This window comes from Microcebus murinus, chromosome 23 (assembly GCF_040939455.1).
Source record: "Microcebus murinus isolate Inina chromosome 23, M.murinus_Inina_mat1.0, whole genome shotgun sequence".
Lineage (NCBI taxonomy): Eukaryota > Metazoa > Chordata > Mammalia > Primates > Cheirogaleidae > Microcebus > Microcebus murinus.
The window spans coordinates 16,587,119-16,600,637 of NC_134126.1; the positions used below are offsets into that span (position 1 = coordinate 16,587,119).

Sequence of the window (13,519 nt, forward strand, 5' to 3'; positions counted from 1 at the left end):
TATGAAATAGTGTATGGAGGGGGGGAAGTTTCCATTCCTTGAAAAAAAAAGCTTGAAGAGTATTGAAGAATATTGACACAAAGCCACAGAAAGAGGTCTATAGATTTTAAGCGAAAAACGTATGTTGTAAAGCAATGGTCTGTATGATCCTCATTTTGTAAATTACTGTTGCATAAATGGATTAAAGGCAGCCCCTTGCGTATCAGCCTTCGTGCTGTTTACGTCCGCACCCAGGACTATTAACTCAAGCCTGCCAGCACCAAACTCAAATTCTCACACATCCAATTGGCCTTGAATATAGCCCAAACATCTTTTGCCCATTTATAGCCCAACTTCTTTGCATAATTTGCGAAACTGCCCCCAACATCCTCTGGCCAAGTGGCTGCTGCCCTTCGGAGCTCTCTGACCAGAGACTCCCTACCATGCTGCTGAATGACACCCCTAGACCTGTGAACCTCTTCTCTGCCCACCCCCTGTCCCCTGGGAGTTTCCTAGCCCTTCTCCGATTCTGGTGGCAGCCCCAGCTGCTTTCTCTGGAAGGTGTCCTGCTGTGAGGACTTCTCCTCCCAGGGAACTACTGCCATCTCGTGGTCTTGTCTTTCCCTTGATCAACCCCTAAAGTTCAAACTCACATACACAATTTCCCACAGAAATAGCAAAATGTTAACAGTGGTTTCTGGATGGTGAAGTGTTTCAGTTTTATTATTTTTTTCTTCTTTTGGTTTATCTATGTTTTCTACATTTTTGTTTAGCATGTATCACTTTTAAACAAAAAGAATAAAGTTTTTTAAAAAGAATATTGTTTTTTAAAACAGGAGAGTGTGCAAGATTATTTTTACTGCTATTCTGAGTTATTTTATGATTCTTGGCTGGAAAAGTAATATTTAAGGATACAGGAACAGGCTGGGCGCAATGGCTGATGCCTGTAATCCTAGCACTCTGGGAGGCCGAGGCGGGAGGATTGCTTGAGCTCAGGAGTTTGAGACCAGCCTGAGCAAGATCGAGATTCTGTCTCTACCAAAAATAGAAAAAAATGAGCTGGGCGTTGTGGTGCATAACTGTAGTCCTCCATACTTGGGAAGGCTGAGGCAGGAGGATTGCTTGAGCCCAGGAGTTTAAGGTTGAAGTGAGCTATGATCATGCCACTGCACAGATTCTGTCTCAAAAAAACCAAACCAAACCAAACAAAAAAACGGATACAGGAACAGAGCAAAGGATGAAATTTCAGAATTGCTGAAAAGTATCCTTTGAGAAACTAAGCCAAACAGAAGAGTCACCAAGAGACTATCAAAACAGGTAAACATTGATTTTAGAAAATCTTTGAGTGGCTTAGAAATTAAGCACTTAGGAGGGAAAATGAAAGGTAATTATTAGCAAATTAGCATGGGTTCATTAAGAAAAACATTATTCCAGACAACCTTTCTTCTCTTCCTTCTTTTTCTTCCTGTTATCTTTATTGAATAAAATGGAAAGTGTATCTAGATTTCAGCTAAACATGTGGCAAAATCAAAACGAGGAAGAGCAAGCTGAATGGTAATAGATTTATTTAGTAAGACTCATAATTGGCTGAGTGAAATAAATGCAGATTAATGTACTGTCCACACACTTGTGCTTCAGGCCCTCCTAGTGCAGGATGGAGCTGGAAGGGATGGGAGTAGGGAAGAATAGGGGTTTGCTTTGGGACAATGCTTTTCTTTGTGCTCTTGTGCCTGGCCTTCATAATATTTAGGGCAGGCTAGCCTTGTCTTCATTACTATTGAAGCAGCAGTAGCATGACCAGTTTTGGGAGGCAGCCTATTCCAGATTCAGCATCACAAGAGCTCTTTGAATCAATGATATTTTGATTCTTAGACTAAGTTTATTATCCCATAATAATCTATACAAATTACTATTGGAGTTGAAAAATTTGTCCACAGTGGGTACAGTGATAGCAACTTCAGAGTGCTGCGTATAGAACAAATACTGATTGCAGAACGAAGAAAATCAACTCAATGTAACTCAGATTATTGAAATCATCTTAATAAAATTTTGAGAATCTACAATGAATTCCAACTGACTTTGTTTATATGTAAAAAGATATGAGTTGGATATTATAAACATGTTTAAGAAAATTTGACTTCTCATAAACATTAAGGAGTTGAGGTTTCCTATTGTTTTACTTGCTTTACTACTTCCATGTCACCATGTAAGTTAAAATATGACTTACCTAGAGATGAACTAAGCTCAAAAGTCAGCTTCTTTCAACTTCCTATTTTAATTTTCAAAGTAAACATCACTAATTTTTTTTTTTCTGGGAAAATTAAAGATCAAGATTGAAATCTCACTTACCCACAACTTGTCTGTATTTCAAATGTATTAGCACCAAACCACTGAGTACAAGCTGAGTTAGAGCAATTACTGGGAAATTTTACAGAACATATCTATTTGGAATGATCATACATAGTAGTGCTTTTATCTTGGTAGGAATTTTTTTAAAATTCATGATTTTTTAAGAAGATGATGTTTCTTACATGTAGTAAATATTCTATATCTATGCATGGTTTTTTGGACTTATTACCATACTGTACAGGATGTCCTAACAGCCTTGAAAAAGTCGCATTTCTCTAAAAGGTATATATGTTTTTCTGGATAATTCACCTTCATCATGTAACTTCCGCCTTCACATACCTCTTGCTTTATATTGTGGTGTTCTGTTACATATACAGAAAATGCAAACGATGTTACAGACCAATAAGATGAATGAAAAAAAAATTAACTTTTAACCATTCTGGCTTTAAAAAAAATCTAAATGTTATGTAGATACATTTCTACATAAATGCATAATTTAATTTTGGCAACAAATAACGCAGTTAGAATATTAATTTAGAGAAAAAAATATTATATTCCTAAAAGAATTCATTTTTAATGTTTCCAAACTCCGTACATATAGGATATATGATTTTCACATTTGAAAACATCTATAAATTTACTTAGTATTCCCCCAAGTACCAATCATTGAATCATAACTGTATAATCTTTATTTCAGTTACTGATTATGTCCTGAATCTACAACTATCACATTGTTACTGACAACATACAAATATGCCTTGAAATCCAGATTCCAGTTTATAATCTCCTGTCTATAGGACATCTTATTCAGAGTCCGGAACTTCAGCCTGCCATCTAATTTATTGCATCTGTTTATGTGCTAAATAGAAGGGTTATGATTATCTTTATTCTGTGATTTTAGGATTTTGAGCTTGAAAGCAAACTTATTATTTTACTTCTTTTTTTTTTTTTAATTAATTAATTTTTTTTTTTTTTTTTTTTTTTTTTGAGACAGAGTCTTGCTCTGTTGCCCAAGCTAGGGTGAGTGCCATGGCGTCAGTCTAGCTCACAGCAACCTCAAACTCCTGGGCTCAAGTGATTCTGCTGCTTTAGCCTCCCAAGTAGCTGGGACTACAGGCATGCACCATCATGCCCGGCTGATTTTTTTCTCTATATATTAGTTGGCCAATTAATTTCTTTCTATTTATAGTAGAGACAGAGTCTTGCTCTTGCTCAGGCTGGTTTCAAACTCCTGACCTTGAGCAATCCGCCTGCCTCGGCCTCCCAGAGTGCTAGGATTACAGGCGTGAGCCATTGCGCCCGGCCCTTATTTTACTTCTAATCCAGGCAACTCATCATTCCTGGATTCTTTTAACTTATTTATGTCTTTATATTAAAAGTTGGCTTCTTGAAGGCAGCATATGGCTCTTGACTTTTTTATCAGATTGGACAATTGCAGCCTTCCCATTGGGGCTCTTTGACCATTTACATTCAGTATAATTTTGATATGATTTGGTTTAAGATTGCCACTTGCTGCTGGTTTTCTATTTTCCCATCTGTTCTTTTTTTACTTTTTCTGATTTTTTCCTGTCTTCCTTTGGATTGATGTTTTTTTTTTTTCTTGTCCAATTAAACATTTTTTTTTGACAAAAATTGTATTACATTTGTGGTGTAGAGTATGTGTTGATATATGTATACTTTGTGGAATGGCTAAATCAAGCTATTTAACATATGAATTACCTTATATACTTATCATATTTTGTAATGAGAACACTTAAAATCTACTCTCTTAGCAATTTTCAAGTATAAATATAGCTATTAATATATAGGTATATAAATACAGCTATAGTCACCATGATGTGCTATAAATCTTTTGAACTTCTTCCTCCTAACTGTAACTTTGTCTTTTGACCAACATCTTCCCAATCCTCTCCTCCCTCCCCTCAGCCTCTGGCAACCTCTATTTTACTTTCTGTTTGAGTTTTTTGGATTCCACATGTGAGAAGATAAGGTATTTGTCTTTCTGTGCCTACCTTACTTCATGTAACATAGTGTCTTCCACTTTCATCTTTGTCATCACATGACAGGATCTCCTTCGTTTATAAAGGATGAATAGTATTACATTGCGTATATGTATCGTATTTTATTCTTCTGTTGATGGACATTTAGGTTGATTCCATATCCTGGCTATTGTGAGTAATGCTACAATGAACATGGGAGTGCAGATATCTTTTTCTTTTTTTGGCAACAGGGTCTTGTTCGGTTGCCTGGGCTGGAATGCAGTGCCATCATCATAGCTCACTGCAACCTCAAACTCCTGGGCTCAAGTGATCCTCCTGCCTCAGCCTTCTGAATAGCTGAGACTACAGGTGTGTGCCACCACACCTGGCTAATTATTTAATTTTTTTTTTATAGAGACCAGGTCTTACTTTTGCTCAGACTGGTCTCAAATTCCTGGCCTCGAGCAATCCTCCTGCCTCAGCCTCCCAGAGTGCTAGTATTATAGGCATGAACCACTGCATCTGGCCCAGTTCTCTCTTTGTCATACTGTTTCATATCCTTTGGATATATACCCAGTAGTGGGACTGCTGGATCATATGGTAGTTCTACCTTACAATTTTTTGAGGAACCTCCATACTGTTTTCCATAATGGCTACACTAATTTACAACCCAGCAACAGTGCATAAGGATTCTCTTTTCTCCACATCCTTGCCAAAATTTAGCTTTCATCTTTTTGATAATAGTCATTCTAACGTGTGTGAACTGGTATCTCAGTGTGGTTTTGATTTACATTTCCCTGATGATTAGTGATGTTGAACACCACTTTTCCTTCTGCTTGAAGGATTTCCTTTAACATTTCTTGTAGTGCAAATCTTCTGGTGATAAATTCTGTTAGCTTTTGTATGTCTCAACATTTTTATTTCATCTTTGTTTTGGACAGGTATTTTATCTGTGTGTAGAATCCTAGTTTGACAGTTTAAAGGTTTTCTAATACTTTTCTGGCTTGCATCATTTCTGACAAGTCAGCTGTTATCCTTCTTTGTTCCTCTTCCTCCTTATGTAATATGTCTTTACCTGTGGTTGATTTTATAGTTCTTTTCTTTTCACTGGTTTTAAAGCAACTTGTCAAATAACTTGATATAGTCTTTTTCATTGGAGTTTGTTAAACATTTGAGGCCTGTGGGTTTATAGTTTCTAGAAAATTTGGCAATATTCTGGCCATTACATCTTCAAATGCTTTTCTGTCCCCCTCTCTCCTCTTCCTTAGGGACTCTACACATATATTAAGTTGCCTGACATTGTCCTCCACCTCAGTGCTGTACTGTTTTATTTCCAGCTTTTTTGTTTCATTTTGGATAATTTCTACTGTTGTGTTTTCAAGTGCACTATCTTTTCTTCTGCAATGTCTAATATACGAATTCCTCAGTGTGTTGTGGACATTGCCATTGTGGCACTTCCTACAGTATGTGGTTCATTTTTAACTTGTGTCTTACAGCTGTTACTAACTTCAAGCCTTTTTTCATGTTCCTTCCACCTAGAGTGTCTTTTCCAATCTGTCTCTTAAATTTTACCCATCCTTCAAATCCCCAAAAACGCCTTCCTTTCTAGTATCCATACAGAACTCACGCTTCTAACTTCCATAGCACCTATTGTGTATGCCTGTTTGAGCACTTCCATTGTTTCCTATTTGGGTGGGTTTTTTAAGTGTGCACATATTTTCATTTTGTCTTTGAAAGTGAACCAAAGTCTTGGAGACGTAGGAACCATACATAAATAATTCCTTTATGTATCTTATAGTAGATACTTCAACAGATATTTTTAAAATGAATGCAGAGATCATCAATTTACATAGACTGATAGAATCACTTACAGTAAATTGGCACCTTGATCATCACATTATATTTTTTGCCCACACTGTGAAATTTGCCCACATTTTGAGGCTTTTCACTGTTGGTGAAAAGCCTCAAAATAAGGCTTTTTGGATTTTAAACCAAATTCTACCTTAGAGAGTATTATTGGGTCAAGGTTCTGAAGTATATTTCACCTTATTTTTATTTATCACATAAAATGCTGTGTCCCAATATCTACAAAATAATTTAATACAAGGGATGTCATACCAAATAATATTTCAACAGAAGCCAAGGAATCCTGGTATCACATAGCCAGTGAACATAAACTGGTATTTATTTATGCAAACATGTCGAAAATTCCTCTAAATCTTCAAAAAATATTTATGTTGTCATGAACACATAAAATGGAAAGTCTAAAGTGAATATCAAGATTTCAGTTTTAGTTCATAAAAAATATTGATGTAAAATTCCTTTCCACAAACACAGAAGAGTTGGCCAGAGTGAGAAAATGTAAAAAATATCATTTTCTACCTTGGAAAAGGCATGAGGACTATTTTTTTAAAAAGTATTTCAACCATAGGAACTCCTATAAAAAGATTAAATTTTCTTGTCATAATGGCATCTTGAAATCCAACATAGCTTCACCCCTTGCCAAGTAAATTTAAAACACATAAACTCCTCATACAGAATACTTTTGTACCAGAAAACAGGTAATTCACATCCTGATAAAGAGCAAAAGACAAGTGCTTTATTATGAGAACTGTTCAAGTAAAATTTCAGTGTGCACCAGTGAAAGTGAATAAAGATTTGCATCAATTTTTTTGAATGAGCACTAGGTTAAAAAGGGGCTACACAGTTTTTTTTTTTTTCCAAACACCACCCTTTGCTAAGGCAAAAATACACTTCATTTTAGAACAGAACTGTTACAGAAGAAAGCTACATCACAGTACAGTACAGAATGTAAAATTCATCCTAGCCTGGCAGCCATTATGGAATGGCTCATCACCTACACTTAGAGCTTTCTAATGTAGGTCAGAATTACAGTATTTATCACAGCTTTATTTTTCCTTAAACTGATAAAATTTGAATATACTTTTTGTTTCTCAGGAGTGTGCAGATGGGGCCCATATTTGGATATTACAGTAATTACAACATTAAATAACATTGCACAGTCAACCTCCAAGGCTAATTCAGTATAAAATAACAAGTATTAAAATGTACCTTTACTAGTGATTTTACATAGCATATATATCACTAATTATGAAAGAAAGGTAGGCAAATGCCCAATTACAAAGCCGCACATTTTAGGCATAATGATGTGGAATAAATACAAGAAATCTGGCAAAATATTTAAAACAAATGTTACATGGGAACAAACTGAACAACCACGTAAGCGTAAATCAATAATACACTGTTATAAATAGTATGTTTTGCTCACAAGTCTCTTAAGTACTTACAGATATTACAACGGCAGGGGTGGATGAAGAGCATGGAGGAGAATGAGGCAAATGTTCCCAATGCCAGTTAATTCCTGAGGTGGCATTATTTCTTAACTGATGCATTGATCAACACTGTACAGATGAGTTTGTGCTATGAGACAGTCCCAATAGTAGTATATTCCCGCAATTACATTGCGGTATTCTGAAGGCAGCAAACCTAAGTGACAGTTTACATTATAATAGCCAGACAAAGTATTGTTTCTTTTTAATTTTGCTGCTACAATTAGCAGGGTCAGAAAACACTTCAAAGTTCAAAAGAAACTTGATGTAGATTTAACTTTACCTCCAGTACTTCTTGGTTAGCTCAAGACAAAAGCTATTGTTTATTTTCACATACTTTATTTTAAAAACTCTAAGTGCCAACACTGTAAAACCCTTTGTATCTTTCTCAATGAAACCTTGTTTGATAACAAGGATAAGAGCAAAGGTAAGCAGGAGTAATTCTGTGTATAACAAAGCTGGTCTATTTATCAGCTTCTGGTTTAAATTTAAATATGATTTTAAAATAATTTTAAAAAGTCCATGCTACAATTGTAAAGACTATTTCTGTGTACTTTTAATTCTGGACACAATTTTCAAAATTGCAAGATGGAGGTAAGAATTTAAAAAACCCACCAGAATGTAAATAACAGGGAAGAACATTTTCAACTCAAAGCATCAAATGTACATTTATGTGCAGAAATCTAGACAACTATACAAGTTTTTAAGCAATCATGTTTTATTATACAACTCTATGAACAGAAATGAACAGAAATACACAATATACTTACCTGTACATGTGAACCTACTTTTTAAGCTACAGATATTTATTATAGTTCATACTGACTTTAATTTTACAGTTCATAACTATGTATAACCTTATTGCGTTAAGGGCAGATTCTACATGGGGAGATTCACAGGTGGACCACATTCGGCATTACCAGTACATTCAAAAACTGTACCTCTTATATGGATGTGTCTTCCCTGATCCTGTAAATTTGGATTTCTTTACAGCTTAAGCTCATTTGCTATTTTGGATGCAATGTTCTTAAAGGCAATTGATGTCCCAGATATTCGCTTGAAGCGGACCCCATTGAGTGACAGCCGTGGCAACTTGCAGACTTCCATCTCCCACTGCACGAGGCTGTCCTGTCTAGCATCTCCATGGACACAGAAAAGCAAAAACCTCTCCTTTTGTTCGTAATCACAGTTATTTGCATCTAATACTTTTCGGATCTCTCTCATCATGTCATTAGGGTCCATTGAGCTAGTGGTCTTCATACTCCACGTGAACCGCAAAGAACGCGGTTTGGAATCTTTACCCTCTTCCTTGTCTCTTTCTTTTGGTTCCCCTGATGTACTTCTGGAAAAAAGAGGGCAAAAGGAAAGAATGAAAAAAAAAAATTCTACTCAGCAAAGAAATCAAAACATGTATATAATTTAAGTGGTCATAATTCAGTGCCTAATAAAACTACTCAATTTGCAGGCTACCCTCAGAGAGACACAAAAGATTTCCATTATCTTGCTGTTACAAAAACAGACCTCAAGATGCCATCTGTTTTTACTTTTAATATCTTCAACCTAAAATAGCATATTTTCTTAAATATATTTGTGGGAAATAAGTCTGCAGCTGAAAGTAAAGAACTTAATGCTTTTTTTCAGTTCTATATTTCTCTATTCAAGTTTACAAAAGCAGATTCTCCATTTTATATAATATCTATATGTGGTAAATATATATAAATACAGATTCTCCATTCTACATATATGTATGTATACACACATATGCAAAACAGGGACCATTACTATTCCATTTATAAATATACATTTTTGAAATATAGAGAAAAATTTCCTTTCTCCTGCCCTTTTTGAGAAGGAGGAATGTAATAACTACAGAGGGAAAGAGAATAATTTACACCTGATAATATTGAGAAAGAATGTTTTATTGCAACTATGTAAAGATGTCAGATTATCCCCTACCTCTCAGTATCCTCCTGTGATTTCTCATGTCATTTATGCTGAGTAGTCCTGTCTAGCATCTCCATGGACACAGAAAAGCAAAAACCTCTCCTTTTGTTCGTAATCACAGTTATTTGCACCTAATACTTTTCGGATCTCTCTCATCATGTCATTAGGGTCCATTGAGCTAGTGGTCTTCATACTCCACATGAATAGTCTTGAAAATAGTCTACGGGCCTTCACGTGACCTACACTCCAACTCCTCCTCCCACCCCAGCCCTGTTATTTTTCTCCTTGCTCACTCTCGTCAGGACACACTGGCTGCCATGCTGTTCCTTGAACACACTGCCTAAGGCAGTTGCACAGGCTGTCCCCTGTTCCAGGAACACCTTACCCCACATGGCTGCATGGCTAACTTCCTTACTTTTTTCAACTCTCTGCTTGCTTTCTCCATGAGGCCTCCCCTGACCACCCTATTGTACCCTGACTCCTACCCCTGCATGGCCAATACCCCTTGCCCTGCTCTCTTTTTTTCTTTATAGTACTTATCGCATTCTAATATATTATTTGACCCATTTAGTAGGTTTATTATTTCTTATCTGAATCTACCACTACATTGTAAACTTTAGGAGGACAAGGAGTTTTGTCTATTTCATTCACTGACATATCTCAGGCATCTAGAACTGTGCTGGGCACACAGCAGATGATAAACACCTATTGTTAAATGAATTAGCCTCATTGGATTTTACTTATTGCAGGTATCCCAGAAATAATATAGAACCAGAAAACCTATTTCAAATAATTATAGGAAGGTGAAGTTAATAGATTATTCATGATAGAGAATACCCTGTAATTAAATTTGCTGAGCGATTATCCAAATACAGATGTTGTAATTTTAACTTGATAAACTATCTCACTTATCTGTGATTTAAGAAAGAAATATTTTGGAAGGAGTTTATATATAATCTGCTACATAAATATATTAACATACATTTTATATCAATACTATAATGTATTATTCATATATACATTTACATTTATACAATTATATATATATTCATTCTACCCTTCATTCCTAGGTGTCTGAGCCCCCGAAGCTCCGCAAACTATGCATGGTTGAGAAAATAAAGAAAGGAATAGGTAGACAAAATAAATTCCTAAAGATTGCTAAATAGGTATGGAAAGTATTTATTTCATTGTCTTCTCCATTTTTCTCTTTTTGCTCACTGAATCTAAGCCATTGCATCACAGACCTCTTTGGGCTTATAGACCCAACCAGAATCATTTATCAGGGTCACATGTATTAACTCTAGTGATAGAATCAGCATGCTGGAAGGGACCTGAGAGATCACTTGATTGAGCACTCACTTTAAAAACAGAACTGATGGTTAGGAAACTTAAATTATTTTTCTAAGGCCATAGAACTAGTGAGATGAGAAATGAAGACTAGAATTCAGATGTTTTATTCTAAGTTTAGCTTTCCTTTCATTCCACCTTAAGATGACTTTAAGACAAACAGGCAGATATAAGATGTTTTTCTGTGTGTAGTCTCACAAACATCACCACTGATGTCAACTGCAAAAAGCTCCCAGAAATGTGGATACCAATAGAGTAACAGCTAACATTTATTGAGTACTTACTATGTGCAGGAATTGTCCTAAGGGCATAACATGTACTATTTACTCATGTACCCCCATAACAACACTACAAGGCAGTCAGGATGAGGAAGTGGAGGCACGGAGAGTTGAAGTAACTTCCCCAAAGCCACACAGTGAGGTAAGTGGTAGGCACAGCTCAAACCATGTGGTGTGGCTCAAGAGCCGGTGCTTCTAGCCACTGTAACACACCAACTCACAAAAATGATAGAGCCTCATTAGAACTATTTTCATCCCACCTATGTTCCTTATTGTTTCTTGATCTATAAAATGGGTACTTTCCACCTCATTGTTGTGAGGATTAAATGACCAGCAAGGACATTGCAGTTTTTATTCCATAAGCCTTTCTTCAAAAGCAAAAAAGAAAACAAAACCCAACAACCACCAAACAAAAGGAAAAGTAAAAAATGCTTTGTAAACATTTATAAAAGATCTGTTACTAAATTCTTATGTTAATAAAATTATGTAGTCATATTAAAAGGATAAAAATGCATGCAGATTAATTTCACTATTAGCGGCCACTTGTGACACTACATACTACTAAATGTCTCAGAGGAAAATTCAGTGGAAATACAGCATGAGATGCAAGGAGGACGCTCCAAAGTGAAGACAAAGTAGGGGAGGGACTAAAAAAGTCTCCCATGTTTATTTAAAAGCCAGAACAAAGTTAAAAATATTTGTCTTGTCTCCTTTTGGCTTCCTACCATGGTGACTCAGGTACCTAACTCTACAAAGAAACATTGCAACTATTATTAGTAAACATAAATATAGCACAGTTTGTAAAAAAAAGACTACACAGCAATGCTTAGTAAAGTTTTTCCAAAGTTCATGATGTTTTTATATTTTGAATAATTTAAAAAGTAAAAATTAAATTAGAGGCTTGTGTTCAGCTGGTCAAAATAGCTCCTGAAGGAAGCCAGACGTCTATCCTACTGTGGCATTACTTGTTGGTTCTAAGGTCTATATTGCATCCCTTAATGCTTGTGTACACTCAAGATAATTTAATGCCTTCATTTCTTAAATTTCCCATTTATAAAATGTGAACCCAAGTACTAACGTGTCCATAATGTGGTCCCTGGAGCAGCAGCATTAGCATCTCCTGGAAACTTGTTAGAAACTCAAATATTCAGCCCCCACCCCTCCCCACCAGCTGAACAGGAAGTCAGGGGTGTGGGCTCAGCAATCTTTTTAGCAAGTCCTCCCTGTGATTCCGAGTGTGCTCCTGTTTGAAACCCACCACCAGAATGAATATGCAACTAGTCCTAAGTGTCAATAAAATGAAACAAAACAACAACATAAAGTATGGCAGGATAATTTTAAAATGTGGTCCAACACTGAATTCTCATCGAAAATATATTACTAATATCAAATCTTCCTATATATTTAATCATCTCAGTGTTCTGTGTTATTTGTGCTATTTGACCCAGACTAATTTTGGTTACACCATTTTATTGAGAAAAAGATCAGTACATTTTAATCTATTAATTTTTCTGTTATGGCATATTTTATACATCAGAAAACTATTTCTCTACCAAGTGTACAATTCAAAATAATGTCTGGAAAACAAAGTTAAAGTTCATTAACTTAAACTTAAATGCTAGGCAACATTATAAAAACCCACCCCAATATAAAAATTTAAAATATACATGCTATCTAGTTATTAGTTGTATTCATGATTATTAAGTGCTACAAGTATTTCAAAAGTATGCTTTCATCCACAGGGACCTGGCAGCGAAGGATTAATAGTGGCTCCTCACCTTGAGGTGTCGGTTCTGCCACTGGCTTCGCCTTCACTTGGATCCCTCAAAACAAAGTGAAGGATGAGATTTAATGATAAAAGTGAAAAATATATCAAGAAAACCTACATCTAAAATGATTTTAAAATTAACTTGTTGAGCAAACTTCTACCACGACAGTTTTCTATTATTAGTCTAATACTATTTCTCATGTTTTTCATCATAACCACATGTAACTATCATTCATTGAGCGTCTACTGGGTATTATCAAGAGGAGATACTAGGTGAAAGTTTAGAAATTTTTTTTACGTGATCTTCCAATTCCCAGCCATAATTTTAAAGTCATAATTTATCTTTTGGTTTAGTTTAATCTAAAGTTAAAACTATTTAATAATTGTCAACAGCAAGATTCAATGTCATATTTGTTATTACATATAATTCTAGTAGTCGCTCAATTTAGAGAAAATATAAATTAACCTTGTAGTTAGAAATAAAGCTCAACACATATGTAAATATTTCTAAAACTAAATATCAAC

General features: G+C 35.4%; 1 protein-coding gene across 4 annotated transcripts in view; it reads right to left on the reverse strand.

Annotated features, from left to right (window-relative positions):
• Nucleotides 1–6,884: 6,884 nt before the first annotated feature.
• The window catches only part of MARK1 (microtubule affinity regulating kinase 1), a 118,330-nt gene continuing 111,695 nt past the window's right edge, over nt 6,885–13,519 (reverse strand). For 2 of the 4 annotated variants that reach the window (XM_020284330.2, XM_012791529.3), the window contains exons 17-18: nt 13,005–13,049; nt 6,885–8,999 (exon numbers count right to left, since the gene is read on the reverse strand). In XM_020284330.2, coding sequence (XP_020139919.1) covers nt 8,645–8,999; nt 13,005–13,049 — 400 coding nt within the window. In that variant the 3' untranslated portion in view covers nt 6,885–8,644. The remainder of the gene's footprint in view (nt 9,000–13,004; nt 13,050–13,519) is intronic. The other 2 variants (XM_020284332.2, XM_020284331.2) reach the window with 1 other exon arrangement.